The 19,378-nt window shown below is 40.4% G+C and overlaps 2 protein-coding genes across 6 annotated transcripts in view; one reads left to right on the plus strand and one right to left on the minus strand.

The window, feature by feature from the left end:
- Positions 1-17,053, plus strand: part of LOC123691048 (disintegrin and metalloproteinase domain-containing protein 33) — a 403,256-nt gene extending 386,203 nt beyond the window's left edge. For all 5 annotated transcript variants that reach the window (XM_045635246.1, XM_045635247.1, XM_045635248.1 and 2 more), the window contains 10 exons: positions 4,222-4,375; positions 5,478-5,616; positions 7,015-7,164; positions 8,017-8,091; positions 8,355-8,413; positions 8,502-8,710; positions 9,129-9,320; positions 10,833-11,002; positions 11,575-11,877; positions 12,998-17,053. In XM_045635246.1, coding sequence (XP_045491202.1) covers positions 4,222-4,375; positions 5,478-5,616; positions 7,015-7,164; positions 8,017-8,091; positions 8,355-8,413; positions 8,502-8,710; positions 9,129-9,320; positions 10,833-11,002; positions 11,575-11,877; positions 12,998-13,136 — 1,590 coding nt within the window. In that variant the 3' untranslated portion in view covers positions 13,137-17,053. The remainder of the gene's footprint in view (positions 1-4,221; positions 4,376-5,477; positions 5,617-7,014; positions 7,165-8,016; positions 8,092-8,354; positions 8,414-8,501; positions 8,711-9,128; positions 9,321-10,832; positions 11,003-11,574; positions 11,878-12,997) is intronic.
- A 382-nt stretch (positions 17,054-17,435) lies between these two features.
- LOC123691294 (dynein axonemal assembly factor 3 homolog) lies at positions 17,436-18,890 on the minus strand. Its single transcript, XM_045635613.1, has one exon. It carries the CDS (start codon positions 18,813-18,815, stop codon positions 17,436-17,438), a length of 1,380 nt encoding a protein of 459 aa, XP_045491569.1. The 5' UTR covers positions 18,816-18,890.
- Between the last annotated feature and the right edge of the window lie 488 nt (positions 18,891-19,378).

The following is a 19,378-nucleotide window of genomic DNA, read 5'->3' on the forward strand; positions in this document are numbered from 1 at the left end:
TTAAATTTCAAAGTCGAACTCATAAGTCGAGTTCAAATTCAAGCTCAAAAATCAAACTCAAATGCAATACCAAATTTTTACTCATACTCAAACTCAAACTCAAATGCAAATTCAAAACTCAAAACTGTTTTATTCGTGTAAATGCTTCACGACGATCTTGTCTGTTACCCAGATGTAATATAAGTTGCAACGCGCTTCTTTAGAAGCAATTCCTTGTTTTTCACTTCCCTAGAATTGTATGTCTATATTTATAATAGTCGTTTTTAAAATAAACACTTTTACTTCACTGAACCTGCGAGCTATAGGAGGTGTCTATAGAATCTTCTGATCCAATTTCATATAGCCAAAAAAGATGGTGCTCGCCGAAAAGCGTGTTTTGCCAGAGTTTGTGTTATGGCAAAAACGTGTCACTCTGTGACCACTTTGTATTTTAATTTTTAATTCACCTTTGTTTTCGGATATTGCGTATTATTAAATATTTTCATCGAATTCCAAAAAAGCAAAACTCGATAACTTCCTTGATCAGTTTATTCCAGCGAGTTATTAAATTGAGCAATCGCCGAATAAAATTATTTTACGTAGCAAACGACAACAATTAAAAAGTTATAACTACGTTAGCTCACCTGGAAAATGGGGATAAAATTTTAGCTAAAGAGTCGTGTACACTGCAGGCCAAGTTATAATTTAATAACATTTAATCAACCCCTGAATTTGGTTCGGACGTCGTTAATTATAAGTTGCCCAATGTACACGGCGCATGGTGGATGGTCTAAATTAAACTGGCTAATTCTATATTCATTAAAAAGGAATATTCAATGAGCCAAAATATAGGTACCCACCTTGATTTACTTCTCTGTGAAGGTCGATTGACATTATTGACGTGATTAATATTGATGATGGTAATAACGGGGTAGACCCTGCAATGTTCTCTCTTTGAGGAATCGAGTAAAAAATAATGAGGTAAGTTTACTGACTTAAAATTACACAGATCGATCAATGTATATTTAACTGAATAGCGTATAATTTACTTCTTTGAAAACAAACAGAATTGCAAGCTAATAGATAATGAATTATATTCTCATAACAAAAGCTATCTTATATAAATAGCTACAACTATTTTTACCTTTGCAATATTATTAATATTTTTTGAGAATATTAATACGTTCATAGGGCATCAACATAGAGTCTATTTCCAAAAATCAAGTATCAAGACGCTCCGTCTCTACAATTGAACCGTTGTAACCCGTTTCGTATCCTAGTAATTAGCACCTCATACAGAATTAGGAAAACGGTCGGCTAAACTTTCCCCGGGGTTGTGTTCAATAAACTATTGTTAGCTCTGGCAATAGCTCTGGCAATAACTCGTAGCGTTGTGTCTAACACTAAGTGGAAACTGCAGGCCGAATCGCCTCGGTCAAACTTATTAGAATTATAACTCTGTCTTTGAATTTCACCTCGCACATTGTTATGGAAATCAGGCTTACAATTTGTTTAAGGTTGTTGTTAAAATTAATCTTCATTACTTTGCAGAGATCTTTTGTTATTAAAATTCTGTATTCTTTATTCAAAAGGGTGCTTATAATTTATAAAAGATCTACCATAGTAAAGTGAATATCATTCAAAATTGCATCAAATTTCGTACTAAGTCCATTTTATTTTTCAGTACTGATACTTTTTTCCAACCTACCCAAATTGTACGATCTATATTTAGTAAACATAGTTCCAAAAACCGCATATCCCTTTTCAATCCGTAACGCGGGCCTTGAAACAGAATAGATTGTTCTCGTTGCCGTAAATCCACGTCAATGTTATCAGTTTAGAGATAATAGAATCCCCTACGCTGGCTATGCAGGGCGCTGGCAAATCAAATTGCGCTGTGCCTCGGTCAATGTAGTTATGTGAAGGCTGCTCGTGTGCTTCTGGATAGGAAATTACTGCTTTTTGAATATGATACTTCTTGTGACATAGGTGGGTTGATGTAAATAGGGAATACCGAATGGAATAGCGAATACAGATTTCAGATAGTATGTTTTTACTTTTCTGGCATAATGCCCAAATTAGGAGCAGCTAACTTGTAAGTTATAACAGAAGTAATTTAAAAGGAAGCCAGAAATTATTAATTTACGGAACAATCAGATAACAATTTATATTCCCTTTTCATGTGTTATTTTGCATGTCCTAACAAATATAGAAAACCGTGCTCAAAACGCGGAACAAAGTTCTTTTCGTCCAGAAATAAATCTAACTGAAGAGCAAATATTCAAAGTTGAAATCCGAAATGGAAGTCATTATTTGTTCAACAGTTTTCAAACCTTCACCCGAAAGTTCGCACAATCAACGTGCACTTTTACATTCCGCGTTAACATTTCTGGAAAGTTCCGAACTGTGTACAAGTTGGGACCGTAAACTTAGCGGTACACGTTGAGGCTCATCCAGGAGTGACATATCCCCGCGATACAGCTAACTTCGTAATTGCACCGAACATGTTTAGGGAAGTGAGAGCAGATGTAAATGCATGTTCGCTGAACAGGTGTGCGAGTTTTATGGGCTTTAGGTATTATGTTCTCATGTACGTAAAGTGAATAAGTATTTAGTAGTTATTGAATCAAATGTAAAATGCCACACGCATTGTACATGTGCTGTTTTCTCATAAACAATTAAATTTGCTATTCATGGATTCTATTTTTATATAAAAAAATTGTTTCATTCATTTTTCGTCTTTATTCCTTTTTATTTTGTTTGTTTTTCATGCAAGATAAACTTCAAACGTGAACATGATCTGATTTGAAAGATATAAAAGCTCTAATAAGTGGGCGGGGAACCCTTTATTTAAAGTTGAACAGTGAACACGCTTCTAGATTCCAATAATTCTCTAGATAAAGCCGTCATCTTCCACTATTGACTCCCGTCTTTGTTGTCTGTACTATTTAATCTCCACAATAACGAAATTCACACCGTGACCCACATAACATTGTTAGTATTGCATTCAGCTCCAACAATATGCTTCGGTTGAAGTCGTTAACGCATACTGAATGCTCCAGCTCCTATTTCAAACTTAGATAGTCGCCGACTTCGCTCTGACGTCATTCAACTATCGCCATTGTTTAGACTTGCTTTGGATTTAGTTTTAGCCAGGAATGAATAGATGAGACACGTCTCGAATCTAGGAATTGCTTTGACGGAGATCGCTTTATCCTCTAGTGGGTTACTTATGGAAATTCTTGCTCGAAACTACTCTAATTACGTCTTTAGCATTTCTAGTCTTCATCATTTTATAGCGTCTAATTCTATATTCCAAAATATAGAATTAGACGCTATATTCCAAAATATAGAATTAGACGCTATAAAATGATGAAGACTTACGTATTAGAGTACAAGCAGAATATAGTAAATGAACTTATCAAGCATAACTTCTGATATTAAACAATCTTTAACTTACTATATTTAAAACTTAGCTCATAACACGACGTCGAAACGTTTCAAGTCTAAACGTATAATATTAAACAGCATTGAGGCGCACACAAACAGACGTTATTATAACTTGGGTAACTCGCCGACACCTGTTCACCTGAGGATAATAATTTTGCCCGCGGGCGTGAGGAGCCGAACAATTTAACTTGCTTGAAAACTTTTTTAAATCTCGCAAAATAACATGTTGAACTCGGTGTGTTGAGAAAGATTCGTACGTTTACGTATTCTTCAGGAATACGACGTCAAATCCGCTTTGAACAAATGTAAATATTATTTCCTTTTAAAATTGCCATTTTCAATTCGAAATGTTTGGAGCGAAGATAAAATTTTGTTTAAAATGTTAAGTTTTTACTATTTTTAGTGTCGTACCAAAAGAGCATAATATACACTGGAGCATAATATGTTCTTTCTATTTATTCCATCCATTAAATTCTAACATACTTTTCTTGCTGTCTTGTCTGTTACAGAAACTGAATCGAAAGCTTTTAAATGTACATGCATATTATTTGAGTATTATTTGGGTAAAAGCTGCTTACTTACTATCAGAGAGAGAGGGGTATAGAACAAAACACAGTAAAAGGAAAATTTGATAAAAAAATGCAGAAATACATAGTTAAGTTTGCATTTCCGCTATCTCATTTCTGGAAAGAAACCTTTGCTACATCTAAAGCAAAGTTACCCTACCCCACTTACTCCAGAACCGAAACCGAAGAAAAAGTGTCCATACTCATGATCGAACAACAATTCCAGCTATGTTCGAACATGAACAAGTGCGTGTGCAACCGCGGCTGGACGGGCCCGGACTGTTCGCAGCCGGACGCGCTGCCGCCGCTGCCCACCGCCTACGTGCCCGAGAACGCGACCAAAGCGGCCTATAACATGACCAAGAAGGAAACGCCGTATGGTGAGTCTGATCCAGTAACACATGACACTTCACAAGTTAATGATTCATGTTGATGTTTAATTGTCTTACTAAATATTGATAAATCACTTGTGTTTCTAGTTTGGTAAATGTACTAACTGAATCTTAATCACTTTGTATTTCTACTTTGATAACTTCAAAATGTAATATTCTTGCTACAATTACTTGATGTGTATTTGTAATAACTCTATCTAACTATTAAACACTTAACAAATTAACACATTTCAAATTTCCAGTGTAATTACTTCTAACGCTTTCTTATTTTATTTCTACTTCCTGTTACTTTGTCTCGATTTTGTTTAGTGTGTTTTTTTGAACCGCTACTAATATTGTTTGCTCTGTATGTTTTCAGGTGCCTTCTTATGTCTATCCCCCTACTTGTGTTATTTTGTGTATCCAATTGGCTTCATTCCGAGCACTGCTCAACAAAATTGTGTACCGAACACAGTTTCGTATACGCGTTCATTTTTTTATCACCAAGATCAATATTTACTGCATAATATGTTCATTATTCAGTATGGCACATTGTTTCTACAAGCATTTAGTCGGTGAGAACGCGTAGACGAGCATTGTTCGGAAGCGCGGCGCGACGTTGGAGACGCCGGCATTAACGCGCGGGACCCCTCTCTTGCAGGTGAACACGGCAGGAATAACATGAGCACTATGATGATGGTGGTATTGTTACTCGCTGTCGTGCTCTCCGTGTTCGTGGGTTTCGCCTGGATGGCGTACTGCTTCAGGTAACGCCCGGTAACTCGGTGTTGTGGCAATGTCGCTCGTGCCTGTCTGTCGTGTCGTGTGTGTGAGCGGTCCCGCGCCGCCGCGTCTCGCGAGCGCGCCGCGCGCCCCCCGCCCGCTGCCCGCTGCCCGCTGCCCGCTATATACTGCAACTGTATAAATTGTCTAAAGTAAAATGTTGTTCACCCTTGTTATTGGAAAAATGTTAATTGTATAGTCTGGATAAAAGTTCGTGTAATGAACTATAAGCTCAGTGGGCACATAGAGCAGCGGGCGGGTGTCGGCGTCGCGAGGTGATCTCGATGTCGCCGGCCCGCGCGTGACTAACCCTTCTCTTTGGGCGCAGAGAACTACCACGGCTCAAACACGGTATTCCTCGTGGCGGTCCTCATGTCTGTGGTAGGGGGGGTATTCATAGTATTTGCCCTGAGCGCTCTCTGCTACAGGTCAGTCGTAGTACACAAAAACTTCTCCCTGTGCCTAAGGTTAGTGAGCAGAAAACAGACCAAAGGTAGTCTTTATGGAGAAATTTACCGTCACCTTCGTATACGTTGTATGTTTATTTAGACGTTAGCGTTGATGTTTCCGTTTATCGATGTCGACGATTGATTTATTTATTTTGTTTCGTTGGACGTTGTTTGTTGATTGTGGTCGTAGAGGTAGTTGGCGGGTGGCGCGTCCGACTGCGTTTGCTCTGTGGTTCTGCGCCGCGGCCGGGCGCGTTGTGCCGTGGCCTGCCGGCCCGCCGCCTGCCGGCCCGCCGCCCGCAGGCCCGCCGCCTGCCGGCCCGCCGCCCGGCGCGCCCGGCCGCCCGCCCGCCTCGCTGCATGCCACGAGGCTTACCCACCTTGTGTTCGAGCGTTCGAGCGACACCTCGACTCAAACCCTTAAGATTCTGGGCTCTTGGATGTGTGCATTGGCTTATGTGAACTTGTGACTCGTTTTCGTTTCCTTTCTTGGTCGGAGCGAGCCGCCGGGCGCCGCGGACCGCGTCCCGGCGGCGCGACCGCATCTACATCTTCCTACATCTTCACTCTTAGATATCGGTTGCGCCTCTTAAAGTCGATTCGGAATCATTCATTTAGCTGTCATGCTCGTGAGTAAATGTAAACAGGAAGATTTAGATAGCCGACTCTGATATCACACATCATTCACTGTCACTAAATTCTCTATGAACTCTTTTGCACGAACGGCGAATGTGCGATGCACGAATTCTTCTTTCAAGCAGCTGTCTAGTTAGAACGCCTAATGTTGTATTTAAGGAACGATGTCGTTCCATTAAAATTGACGTTCATTGTTTATACCAAGTTTTATCTTTAATCAATTTAACATCTAGACAAAATTTTGATGGAACGAAGTCTTTTCATTTAAGCTAAGATCGATCTATTGATTATGTTTCCATATAACATTAATTCCCATGAGGAATGAAACGAAAAGTTAAATTAATCTAAAAACAATATTAAATTCAATTTAAAGTAATTAAAATATCCAAAAGCGCCAGTTTTGATCTAATAAACTTAAATTTGTCAGTAATGAAGCTGCTTAACATAACAGTAAAGTGCTTGATGTTGCTAAAATAAAAAGTAAAACCCCGTGTTGAATGAAAGCTATCAAAATCGGGTCAGTATAAAAAGTAACATTAAATAACATAGTCTTTAAAATGTAGATAACCGAAGCGCTACAATTGCACACAAGCCTCATTGTTAACTTTCATTCGCACATAACCATCAGGACATATCAAAAATCGGAAACGAAAACATCGTTTTCAAAATTGACCCCCTAAAAACTGGAGGTGTTCTCGATTCCGCAATGAATAGACCGCTTGATGTTGTAAACGTAATCGATTGATCTGAGTGTGCGTTCCTACGCCACGCCTGCACCAGGAAAAAGAGTACGCTGCCGAAATACGACCCTCCGTACGTGAAGAAACCCATCGCCAAGAGCTTCGCCGGCGGATCGACCACCTCCAACAACTCGCAAGAGGACATCTCCATGGAAGCTGGCAAGATTCACTCCTTCAACAACACCTTCAGGTATGTTTCTCGAACATTCTATCGCAACTTTCTTATCACTCTTACCCCCCAATTCAATATTTACCACTACTATCTCTTTCAATCCTCGATTATCTATCTGGTGAATACTGTGAATTTTATTTTTGGACAGTAAAATTCTGTATTTATCAGGTGGTATTTTACACAATCTATGCGCTATAGAAAGTACATTAACTTATTTATTGATACATGTAATTATATTATACACGGTCTTATTATATTTCTATGGTGCATAAACATATTCTCCATTTTCTATTCCCTTAACTAAAATTCTGTTTCCTCTTCTAATCGGATCTGGTGATCAAACAGAAACCTCCTAAGGTATGTCGAAGCTTGGCGGCGTTTCGCCTCACCGCTCTAAACTTTTTGTTCACACGATTCTCGCTTTTATTACACTCGCCTTACCGACGGCTTTTGGTGAATTGCAATCTTTAGCCTACGATTAAGTATTAACGGTGTGGAGTGTTGTAGTGTGGCCAACCACATTCACACAGTACGCGTTAAATGACACGCTTTTTGATCTTATTTTTCCACCTATTAGAAATCATTGGGCTATTCCCAAACGGTAGAAATTTGCACTGAAAACATAGATGAAAAAAGAAATATCCAGACTCAGGTTGATATGCAATCCCTATACAAAAGTTAATCCCAAATATAAACAATACAAATGTTGAAGTTGATGCTTACAAAGCAATACATGAGAGCACACTTCAACCTCCAAAAAATCAAGTACCGATTGCAATATGACCAAGACATCTCACATCGAATACGCAATCTGGATACACAATTTGTGACATAACAAAAGGCATCACTTGATTTTTCCAAATTTCTCAGCCGTGGAGACTCGCAGCGTGTAATCTTCAGACAGGGCAATCACATGTCTGGCGCTGGCACCGCTAGCAGATATCCGTGAGTTGCCATTCACAGAATCTTCTTTTGACTGTTCTATTTCTATCAATGAAACAAAATTTCAATGGAGAGGTTATACATTATGAGGTTTCTTATACCCTGTACCTAGAAACCCACCGAGTACTGATATAGAGAATTAGAGATAGTCAAAGAGTCGACATAGATGAACCATTAGCTCCATTTGCATGCGCGGAGACCATTATTTGCTGTGTGATTTATTACACTTTTGAACTTTAAATTCAAAATCGACTTATTTTCTTCAGGGATCATAAGCAAATGAAGCGAGTTCATTCTGGGAGTGAAGATGAGCCAACGCATTCAGGTAAATTTCACATTGACAATTCATCATTCACACATTATTTTTTAACAAACTGAACTCAATAAACCAAAATACCAAACATACATTACAGGCGAAGAAGACATAGCGTTTATAGACGTGACACCGGGCACGATGTCGAAGTTACCAGAAAAGGGAATTCTAAAGAAGCACGGTTACGGCGCGGTGGATGGCAAGGACAAGTGGGGAGATGACTCACAGTCCGAGCACTTGGAAGCTGGGTCACAGTCTGATGGACAGGAGCCAGCTGGTGCGGTCGCGGATATGGAGTATAAGTTTAAGGTGAGATTTTATTGAAATTGATGTTTTATTTGGTTTGTAGTTTATTTTAATCGAAACAATTTTCACAGTGCTCTTAGCTCGATTCATAGACTGAGTGAGATTTTACCAGTCTATAAAAATTCCTTGAGGCTCAAATGGCTTGCGTAAAGTGACCTTATAAATTAGTTTTAAGTGTGTTAAGATGATCATAAAATGCTTAATTTTTTTTATTGTTTTTGTTTTTTTTTTTCCTGAATGTATCCCTGCCGTGTGACGTGATATTGACAATAAATGTGTTTTATTTTTCTTATTATTTAATAACTCAGCCTCCGGAATCACAGACACAATAGATTTTCTATTGTGTCGTGGTCCGATCGGGCCGCTCGGGGCTCAATGGGTTAAATAGGCAAACTTTGAAATTCTCACATAACAATTCCAGGATCTAAACGGCTACCACGAGAACATAATAGAAGCGTTAAAAACCGCGGCTGCACAGCGAGCGACAGCGGGCGGGTCGGTGTCGGCGGGCTCGGGCGACCTGCGCGCGCTGCAGGACTACGAGTACAAGCGCGAGCGGCCCGCCAGCGCCGACAAGCCGCACGACGAGCTGCGCCGAGCGAGGCCCGACGAGGTGAGTAGCTGTAGTTGTAGCTAGATAGAAGAAAAAGGAAGAAGCTGAACAGCGAGAAATCCAGTGGGTATAACGAAAATAGAAGCGCTGAAGACGCAACAAGTCAAATATAAAAAATCAACGTCAATACAAGAGAGTTGAAGCTCTGAAGGTAGAAGCTTTGTCGAGAATAGAATTAAAGCGAGAAGCGCTGAAAACATCAGCTCCAACAAAATTCAAATCCAATCACAAATACAACCCACAACAAGTCAAATATAATAATAATAATAATAAAAAGGCGTAGGGATGTGACGACCCCATCGCCCCCGGTTGGCATATCTACAATAGATATCCCAACCGTGCAGTCAGTCACCCCGCAGGGCACCTTGTGGCGAGGTGTTGGGGAGTAGCGACCCCGCGGGAACCGAGCGCTCCCGGGGGAGGTCCCTGTCCTCACCTCTGGGCTGTCCCGGTGGCAGTTCGGAGTGAACAATGACGAGGTTCAGGATCCCCCACCTCTGGCTTGCCTTTGTTGGCCGTCCAGAGTGGAGACGCTAGAGCTATATGTTCGGGGGTGGAAGTGTCTAATGGCGTAATAGCGGGGAAACCCGCTCCGGGCCCGCGGGCTCGCGATGGTGAAACCGGTGCCGCACCTCTCTACACCCCCAGCCGTTCAGCTGATGTTGCCCCCTTGTTGCCATTATCGGTAACCTTTTTGGGAGCCCATCGACCGAACTGGCGAGTCACCGTCTGCCATAATTTTCAATTTTTAATATTGAAAAGGCAGACGTCCATAGCCCCCATAGACCCAATATACCAGTCCATCTAACACCCCCTTCCATAACCCAGTTTTATTCATTTCCATTTTTCTGCAATAGTCCTACATTGGCCGCGGACTGCCCAGGGCTGTATCTCTATAGTGCAGCCATGGACAGGCTGCGGCTGGTGTCCCACAACACATTAAATTCTCTAAAGGGCCTCTGCGTGTTGGACCTGTGTCCCCACGTAAGCCTTCCAAAGGACCGGGTATCATCCTTACGGCGATACCCGTGTATTATGGAGAGAGACATAATAATAATAATAAACACATTTATTGTCAGAATCATAAAGTGATTACAAAAATTGATTTACAAAGGAAAAACAAATAAAAGAAAAATAATAAGAAGCTTATTCCTAAGAAGCAGTAGGCAATGTGGCAGTGAGTGACCTGACAAATGGAGCCAACTCAGTTTATGATGGCAAGGTGATTAATACCTTACCACCACTGATTTTCAGTGACCCCAAGGTGACTATTGGAGTATATAGTCCAATAGTCAGAGTATAAATATCAAAACACAACGTTGATACGAGAATTGAAGCTCTGAAGACAGCAGCTCTAATTACAAAACCCAGATTCTAAATAAACCCATTAAAAAAATCCTCTCAAAAATTTAATAAGATTGAGCAAATACAGAACTAGAGTGTGTCATTAAAATTACACAGGTAATATCAATAAATACAATTTAAAATCAACTGTTTCTATTCACATTACAGGACGAAGAGGACCAGCGGCCGTGCGGGCCGTACCGCATCCGCAACCTCGAGGACCTGATCCGTCAGCTCGAGCACCACTCCAGCCGGCACATGAGCCCGTCCGGCTCTGAGGATATCCGCATGTCGGAGACGGAAGCCGATAGACATTACAGGATCGAGGATGTGCCACCGTGAGTACATGTGTTGACTTCTTGGAGAACTTTATGGATTTATTATTCATCTAGTTGATACTGGTGACAAAAATCCAAAAAGTTTTTTACGACTTGATAAATATATTATTGATATCAGCGTTCATAGCAGAGCTCGAAAAGTTAATGACAGTTATGAGTAAGTATAAAGGAATAACAATATCACGTTTTTGAAACATTCGCTTCTGATCATAGCGTAGATTAGAAGAGTGAATTTTTATCAATTTCTAGTGATCAAATATCTTAAACAATAGTTAAAATAGATCTTATGCAATTCAAATTGATAGATGCTTTATGCAGCCATAATTCAGGTCATTCTAGTATAGTTTAACATAATACTGTGCAAAAATATCCTTTTTAAGTCGCATTCATATCACACGTCCCATTCCACTATCTCAATTTTATAAGCCTTACGCATAGTGCCACACGACCTTACGTCGTCACATCACACACTAGCACTGCGTACACGGTTGTGCGGACGTGCGATACGCTGCGATTTAAAAACGGTGGCGCCGGCGCCCCGCTCCCACTCACTAAGCGTCGCAATCCGTAAGGCGGTCGGCCGACAGCCGCTGCCGCGGGCGGCTCCCCCCCGGCGAGGAGGAGTCGCGCTTCGGCTACCGAAGCTTCCGCGGCAGCGGGCGGCACCACGCGCCGCTGCTGGCGCCCGCGCTGCTGCCGCACGCGCCGCACGTGCCGCACGCGCCGCACGGCCACGCGCCGCACGCCGCGCACGCGCCGCACGCGCACGCGCCGCACGCCGCACACGCGCCGCACGCGCACCGCGTGCCCGACGACGACGCGCTCTACGAGACGGCCGACACCGAGCGCCTGCGCGACGCGCCCGATAGCGAGAGGTACGCTTCCTCGTCATCGCTGCGCTCGCTCGACACTACTTAACGCGCTTTACAATTAGTGTGATAATGCATTTTTGCGAGACATACTATAATGTTCAAAAAGTTTCAGATGCCACAGATGAAACTTCTTATGCTGTGGACAATCTCTTAAAAAGTTCCGAATAAGCAGATTTTAACGCTGTGGTCGATTTTTTAAAAAGAATTATTCAAAATTCTTCAAATTGATTGATTTCATTTTAGAAAAATGTCAAATAAAAATTCAAATAGGAAATAAAATTTTTAACTTTAGTTATGTACTCAAATTGTATCTTAGTTCTTTTCTAAGTAGTGTTGATTGAGCCTAATGCAAAATACTACACATTTTAAAACACAAAGTAGAACTTACGCTAATTTTGCAAATGCTTAAAAAATAACAATAATATCATCTAAATAATGTATTTATGAAAATTTTATCAACAGAACTCAAACGAAATACTTTACACAATCTTTTTATAGCTTGAAACGGGCTCCGAGGTCTTTATACTCAAAATTTTGAAGTTGCGGTGTTAAAAATTTCCCTTCCGTGTTAAATAATCATTTGATAAAATCCTTTTGCTATATCACTTTGGGCAAAATTAAAGGAGATAGCCCATTCAAATGTAGAACATCAAAATGTAGTTTCTTTCATTGTCCATCGGCATATTAAGACTTTCCCTGTTCCTAAACAACAAAATATTGATTTATTTTGTTTGCATAGAACTTACGAAGCTTTCATATACTTCATTCTCAAACTAGCATCTTTATAAATTCTGGATCAATCGTCTTGCTTTTCGCCATATATTCTATATTTACTAACTAAACCATCGATCAATGCTTAAGCATTTCTTCCGGAATTTTGACCTTCCACCTTCCACTTTCTTGAAAAAAAAATTAAATTGATCTCAAACACCCCATTCTGAATGTACCTACCGCTTTTCTTATAACCGCAACTTAGATATCGACAACATTAAGGGTCATCTCCTTGACACAAAATTGTTAAAAGTAACTGATAGCGAGTATCGTTCCGATTGGCTGCGAGACCCCGGAGCCCGTCCGGCGCCGCAGGGCGCGCTCTCCGTTCCTCTTCTCTATCATTTTCTAGTGATGAATTTATTCAAGCTCAACAACAGTTAGCCCGGTGGGCGAGTGAAGAGGCGGTCCCGGTGCGCGAGTACTACCCCTCGCCCGTGGGCAGCTCCGCCAGCGACCGGCCCGCCGCCTTCCCGGAGTACACGCACTGACCCCTCCCGCTCCCCCCCTCCGCACGACTAGCGTAGGACGCACGTAGTGACGCGCATACGATACGTATAATCGTTAGACTCGTCGATTGTAAATATGTCATAAAGTGCACATTATGATATGACTGAGGTAGTTAGCGCGGCGCCGGCGCGAGCTGCGCGCGAGACCCGGAACGCTTTATAGAGCGCGGCTCGCGGCGGCGCCTGTGCTGTGCCCGCGCGGGCCGAGCTGTGCCCGCGTGGTGCGAGCTGAGGCCGCGCGGGGCGAGCTGTGCCCGCGCGGGGCGAGCTGTGCCCGCGCGGGGCGAGCTGTGCCCGCGCGGGGCGAACTGTGCCGAGCCCGCGTCCCGCTCCGCCGACGACGATCTCGACTATCCGCTACTTAGATAGGCGTTAACAAATTACATTAATCTATTCAAGCGAAGCTTTAATGTGAACGAGTTAGTTCGGATGTGTCGTTGTGGAACGAGCTCGGCGGCGTGTAGATCTGTGAATTTGTCCGCTGTCGGTCGTATCGTGTTCAGTTACCGTGTGGTTGCCGACGAGACGTCGGCCGATGAAGGCGGGCCCCCGTCCCCGGAGAGTCGAATAAATCGCAATCATACTATATCACCTCTCCGACAAACAGCCCGACTTCGCGATACGTCACTGAGGGATGAAACAGTTGACACCGATGTATTTCGATTGACCGTTTTGTTTCGAGTTACATTTTTCGATGACGTTAACGTCGCTCTAGTTTAAACTAGTTTGAAATTCAGAGATCTCGAAACACCATGCACTATAAAATTTTGTATCTAGTATCTATGCGTACACATGTTCTAAATAGGTTACGTTAATGTGAATAAAAGTTATTTCGGATTTTATCAGAACGTATATTGTACATGTATGTATATGTATTATAATTGTATTAAATTTAACACGAATTTAACCGAACTTATCGAACGATGTTAAAGTGTCACTCCTGACGATGCGGCGAAGCTCCGTGCGTTTTTTTTTTTTAATTTAGTGATGCGAAATAGAGTAGTTTAGGAATAAAGCATAAATCAAATAATACCAAAGAAATTATAGTTCGATTGTAGTCTATGGTGTCAAATGAGTCGCGTCGCATCGTGAGCGGTGGCGCTAAGTGTTATCGTTTTTCTGTTTTAATTTATTGTGACAATTTTAGGACGTTATCGTTTCATTCGCGTTTACGCTAGGTTAGGTGGCGATGCCACGTTGTAACTAGTAGATAAATTAAAATTAAAATCAATAAATAGACAACAACAGTTCGGTTATCTCCAGTATGGATGGGAATGTGTTAACGGGTGTGTAGCTGTTTTGCTTCCGTTCATAGATTTAAGGTATACATTTATAAATTGTCCTAGAATCTTATTATCTAGTGCACTGTTCATGTTCCGTATGTGATCAAAAGTAGAGTTTAGATCATCGTGTCGTGCGCCATCGAAAGCGCAACATTAATTGCAGCGTTGAAATGTCTTAGAAAAATGAGTGTGAAAGTAAATTTGATGTAACATCTAAACATTTCGCTGCGACTCAAGTGAGAGATCCCACACATCAATCGCAGTCGCAAAACAGCTACACCGTCGTACTTCGTTAAATATACAAACGACGTTCGGCCTGACGGTCTCGTTTTAAGTAATTAATCTTATAGATAATGGTTATAATGTATAAGTCATAGTAAAATATTAAAGTACAGGGTAGTCATAAATGCAATACTCTGTGACTGGGTGCGGCGCTCGCTCCGGCGCGAGACTGACGGGGGATACTAGACCACTTTATTATTTGCAGAGTTAAACGGGGATGGTTATCGATGTTACGTCGAGCGGAACGGTAACAAATAAACGGGTTAATAACGATCGTCGGTTGTGGGGACAGTTTGTAGTTGTTACTTTGGAGTGTAGCGCAAGGCTGTAGTATCCCGGTCAGTACAGCGCCGCGCGGTGCGGTGGGCGGGGCGCGCGCGTCCAGTTGGCGTCGCGTGCGCGAGTCGTGGAAACAATCGCGCGTGCGGTCGAGACCTGCGACATGTGTGCATTGTATGGGTACGGGAGTTTTTTACGAAGTTAAGTACCGAGAACACTTCTTATTATAGAATCTGTTGGTATGCCTTAACTCCACAACACTGCCAGTGACAGTGAGGTTATAGATAAGTATCGATTAATTATTTGTAGACGAAAAATAAGAATAACTTCGGTGAGATGCTCAATTGCCCGCGTCTTGTTATTGTGAGAATCGATTTTCGGTTATGAACCACTGTTGTTTTAAATGTACGTTGTTTTTTCGTTGATGTTCGATAAATTGAAACGTGTATTGTAAGTTAACATTGGCCAAACAGGTACCTACCCACGTTGACAGCAAAGTTAACGTTATGAATTAAATCGATTTAAATACAAAAACGCATGATTCACATTCAACAAGAGAATTATTAAGCCATTGTGTAGATTAGATGTATCGTGATTGCGTTTATTGAATTCGCGACACTTGGAATTGATTTTGTAAATGCGCCTGAACTGCAACAATAGACATAAGACGTGAAATTGGAATGTAAGCTGTCGATAAATTGTATAATGTATGTATGGTGTTGTTTTGTATAAAATAATATTATGATGTATTGGCAAAAATAACGTTCATTCTTTGCAAATCAAAATGTTTAATTAAGAAGTAGTAAAGAATTAAATATCCGTTGTTTTTGATGTGCAAAATGAGACACGTTTTTGCCAATCACGTGAAAGCAGTGAATTGTAACGGTTTAATTTTATCAGCGGTTAATTGTGAACCTACGGTTTTGTATACAAATGCATATATTTATATTGTAAAAGACGAGTCAATGTGTCAAATCGACCGCACTCGCGTGTCGCGCGGGCCTAATACGTCAATTTGCGGACGCCAAAGACCGCCATTGCTCACGGTAGTGCTCTGAACTATTGCGAATTAGCGTAATGCTTCATTTCGATCGATATACATCTGGTTACAGTACGTATGGTTTAGAGTACGTAGCATTTTACACTCGAATGGCAAAAAAATGTGAACACAACACGACAGCTTATAAAGAAAAGGGATCTTGTTATGCAATTGGAGGGAATAACTAGAGAATTAAATGTAGGTCTTATGATGTTATTATAAACCCGTTAAACCATATAGTGAAGATCGAATAATATTATAACGGTCAATACTAAGCGGATAAATCTTTTTCAACCGCATTAGTCGAAAACAAATTATGAATTAGCGACATCTAGTGATTACAACTAGAAAATCGCACATTATTGTCCAGCGCGCAATAATTTTGGTTGTGGTTCAGTTTTAAATACGTGTACGTGTAGTGAGATTATTTATAGACGATTTCGCTCAATAGAAGTATTTTACATTAAGGATAAAGTTTATTTAAGTGCCGTATTAGGTAAAACATTGATCAGTTAATGGTGCACCTGATATATTTTTCAGTAGATTAGGAAAATCCGATACGCTATAATATACATTACAATTTACATAATACACTGCAATAAAGGAATCGGGATTTTTTTTACATGCTGCAATAATAGATTTAATGTGAAAGTAATCTCAAGTTGTAATGAATCTTATGCCTTACAATTTAAATGTATTTGTTGTTAGATAACATACGGATAAAAGTTGTAATAAATATTTCATTCTTATCTCAAGTTATTATTATTTTACGAATATATAAGTTATAAAGCATTACGTTAATTCGCAAATACACATCACTACTGAATAAACTAAATCATAATGTGAAAATTATTAATAAGTGATATTATGTATTATAAAAATACGAATTTTAAACGAAAAACGTTGAAACGTTATAATTTTCCGTTTTATTTTGTCCTTGTAAATATATTTGCTATATTATTTACTAAATGAATGTAACATATTATTAACAACCAAAATAGATGAATACAAATTTTTCTGATTGTATTATTTATCCTTATCCAAAATATTGTGATGTGTTTGAGAACTGCAAAAGTATTCCACCGACACCCATCGGATACTGTTTTACAAATATCTTCTATGTATGTAGAGTATAAAAAAATAAAACGTGGAGTCATTAAGAAATCATTTTTTATAATTATCTACAATTTTAGAATATTTTGATAAGACGATTTCATAGATGGGGTTGTGTGAATGTGAAACAACCAAAATATTCTGGGTTCGACCCCCGGTGACCAAAAATGATAAATTTACTGCAGAACTTATAAACTTTTTATAAAACTCATTTACTTTATTCAATAGGGATATAAAATAAAACACCAATTTATTTAGAATCATAACATTATATTTAATAATAATTCACATAGATATATCGGTACTCTCACTCTTTCTCCTTATAAGAAATTTCGCAAAATCATCCTTTTCTGGACTGAACGCAGAAATTTTATCACACTGCGCAGTCGTAGCTGCCTGCTGAATAATCTCTCCATATGACTTCACATCGTCTCTCTTAAATTCAACCATATACTTCCGAGTTTCCATCAACACAATAGCATCATCACGTGCCATCGACCAAACACTTGGCTTCAATCGCGACAGCATATTATGACCAACAAAAACACCATGGAATAGTCCTTGAAAATGTGGCTTATGAGGATAATGTTCCAATGCAGACAAAGACAGAAAATGGACCTTTCCATAATCCACTTCGATATACGTCTCTCTATCTTCGTGCAAAATCAACGGAGCTTCAGGAACGATATCAGAAATCTTCGCATCCAGCTGGCTCAATGTCACCATTCCTAAGTTCTGAGTATCCAAACTATACTTGTTAACATCGAATGCCTGACGATTCTCCAATTCATAAAGCAAACGCATGACATTCCGCTCCGAAATGTCTGTAGCCCGCTTATAGTTAACGCCATGACTAGACTTCAACATGTCTTTATCTTCGCAGTCCAATCCATACGCGATATATGGCGATGTTACCAAATCACCAAGATATCCACGGTGCAAGTACCGGTCTCCACATTTGTAAACGCCAGCAGAGAAACTAACATTTGGGCGACAAACCTCTGTCTCCAACCAAGTAAAAGCAACACCGTGCTCTCTAAAATGTTTATATTCTTGGAAACAAATCTGACTAGCCACTTCCTTCATGCGCATGTGATAATCCCAGTCAAATACCCCAGCCCTGTTATCGTATCTGACTCCAAGACTGTGACGGATGCGATGTTCCCACAGCTCACAGGCATTAAATTGATTCGTGTTGCCTGTCGTCCAAAAATTAAAGAGATTTTCTATGTAATCCCGTTCTCTATATTTTGTCTGATCCACCGAGACGCACGGTAAGAGACAGCTCATGTATTCTGGGTTGGTAATCATAGCTACGAGTTGACGAGCTTTTGCATTTAAATACCGTGAAGTTGACGGTCGAAGTAGGAGGTTTCCATACACTTCCAGACATCGCCTTGTCTTTTCTAGTAAACCACACCGCGTGGTCCTCTCCAATGCTAAGGATAGCAATAGTACTTGACGAGCGATGAGTTCAGGACAGCCGTCGACCACAAATAAATTCATGTATCGCCGTTTGTGGCGATAAGCTTGAGCCAAGGTTTTGATGAGATGCCTTGCATCGCATCCTCCAATGACAAGAAAGTTGAGTTCATAGGCATTTTCATCGCCGTATCTTATGTATTCCTCTTGCAGATCTAAGGCAGGGCTTATTCCCCAGAACATTTTACGTGTGTTCCCTCAGGCTCGGAGCGGATAAGTGCCTGGATATAATGTGGCAGCCAAGTAAACAATGTGGTAGTGAAGCGTACGTGTCAATAGGGCGTTGCTTAGCAACGATCTATTTTTGTGATGAAGGTTTTATAATATTTGCTAGAATAAACGAGATGCGAAGTTATCGATTTGAGCCACATAGTGTGATATAAAATGGCAAAGCTATGTATAATAGAAATGAATTATTATTGTTCTTCATTAATAAATAAGATATAAATAATACACATAAACAGATAAAGTAACTGCACAGTTTTTTGTTTAATAATATTATAAATGCGAAAGAAACTGTCTGTCTGTCTTCTTCACCCCTAAGCCACTGAACCGATTTGAGTTAGATTTTGTGCAGATTTTGTTCAGACTCGAGAAAAAACATAGGATACATTTTATCTCAGAAGCCCTAAAAGAAAGGGAACGATGCCTGGTTTTCTTTGCCAACCATGAAAGCGCGGACGGAAAGCTAATTTTTAATTAAGGCTTAAAAAAAATTAGCTCTATATTGCACCTTCCTAGACGTC

The sequence above is a fragment of the Colias croceus genome, chromosome 4, assembly GCF_905220415.1.
Source record: "Colias croceus chromosome 4, ilColCroc2.1".
NCBI classification, from domain to species: Eukaryota; Metazoa; Arthropoda; class Insecta; order Lepidoptera; family Pieridae; genus Colias; species Colias croceus.

What these genes read in the sequence shown, in the direction of transcription:
- LOC123691294 (XM_045635613.1), bottom strand. Translation starts at nt 18,815, where the DNA reads ATGTTCTGGGGAATAAGCCCTGCCTTAGATCTGCAAGAGGAATACATA.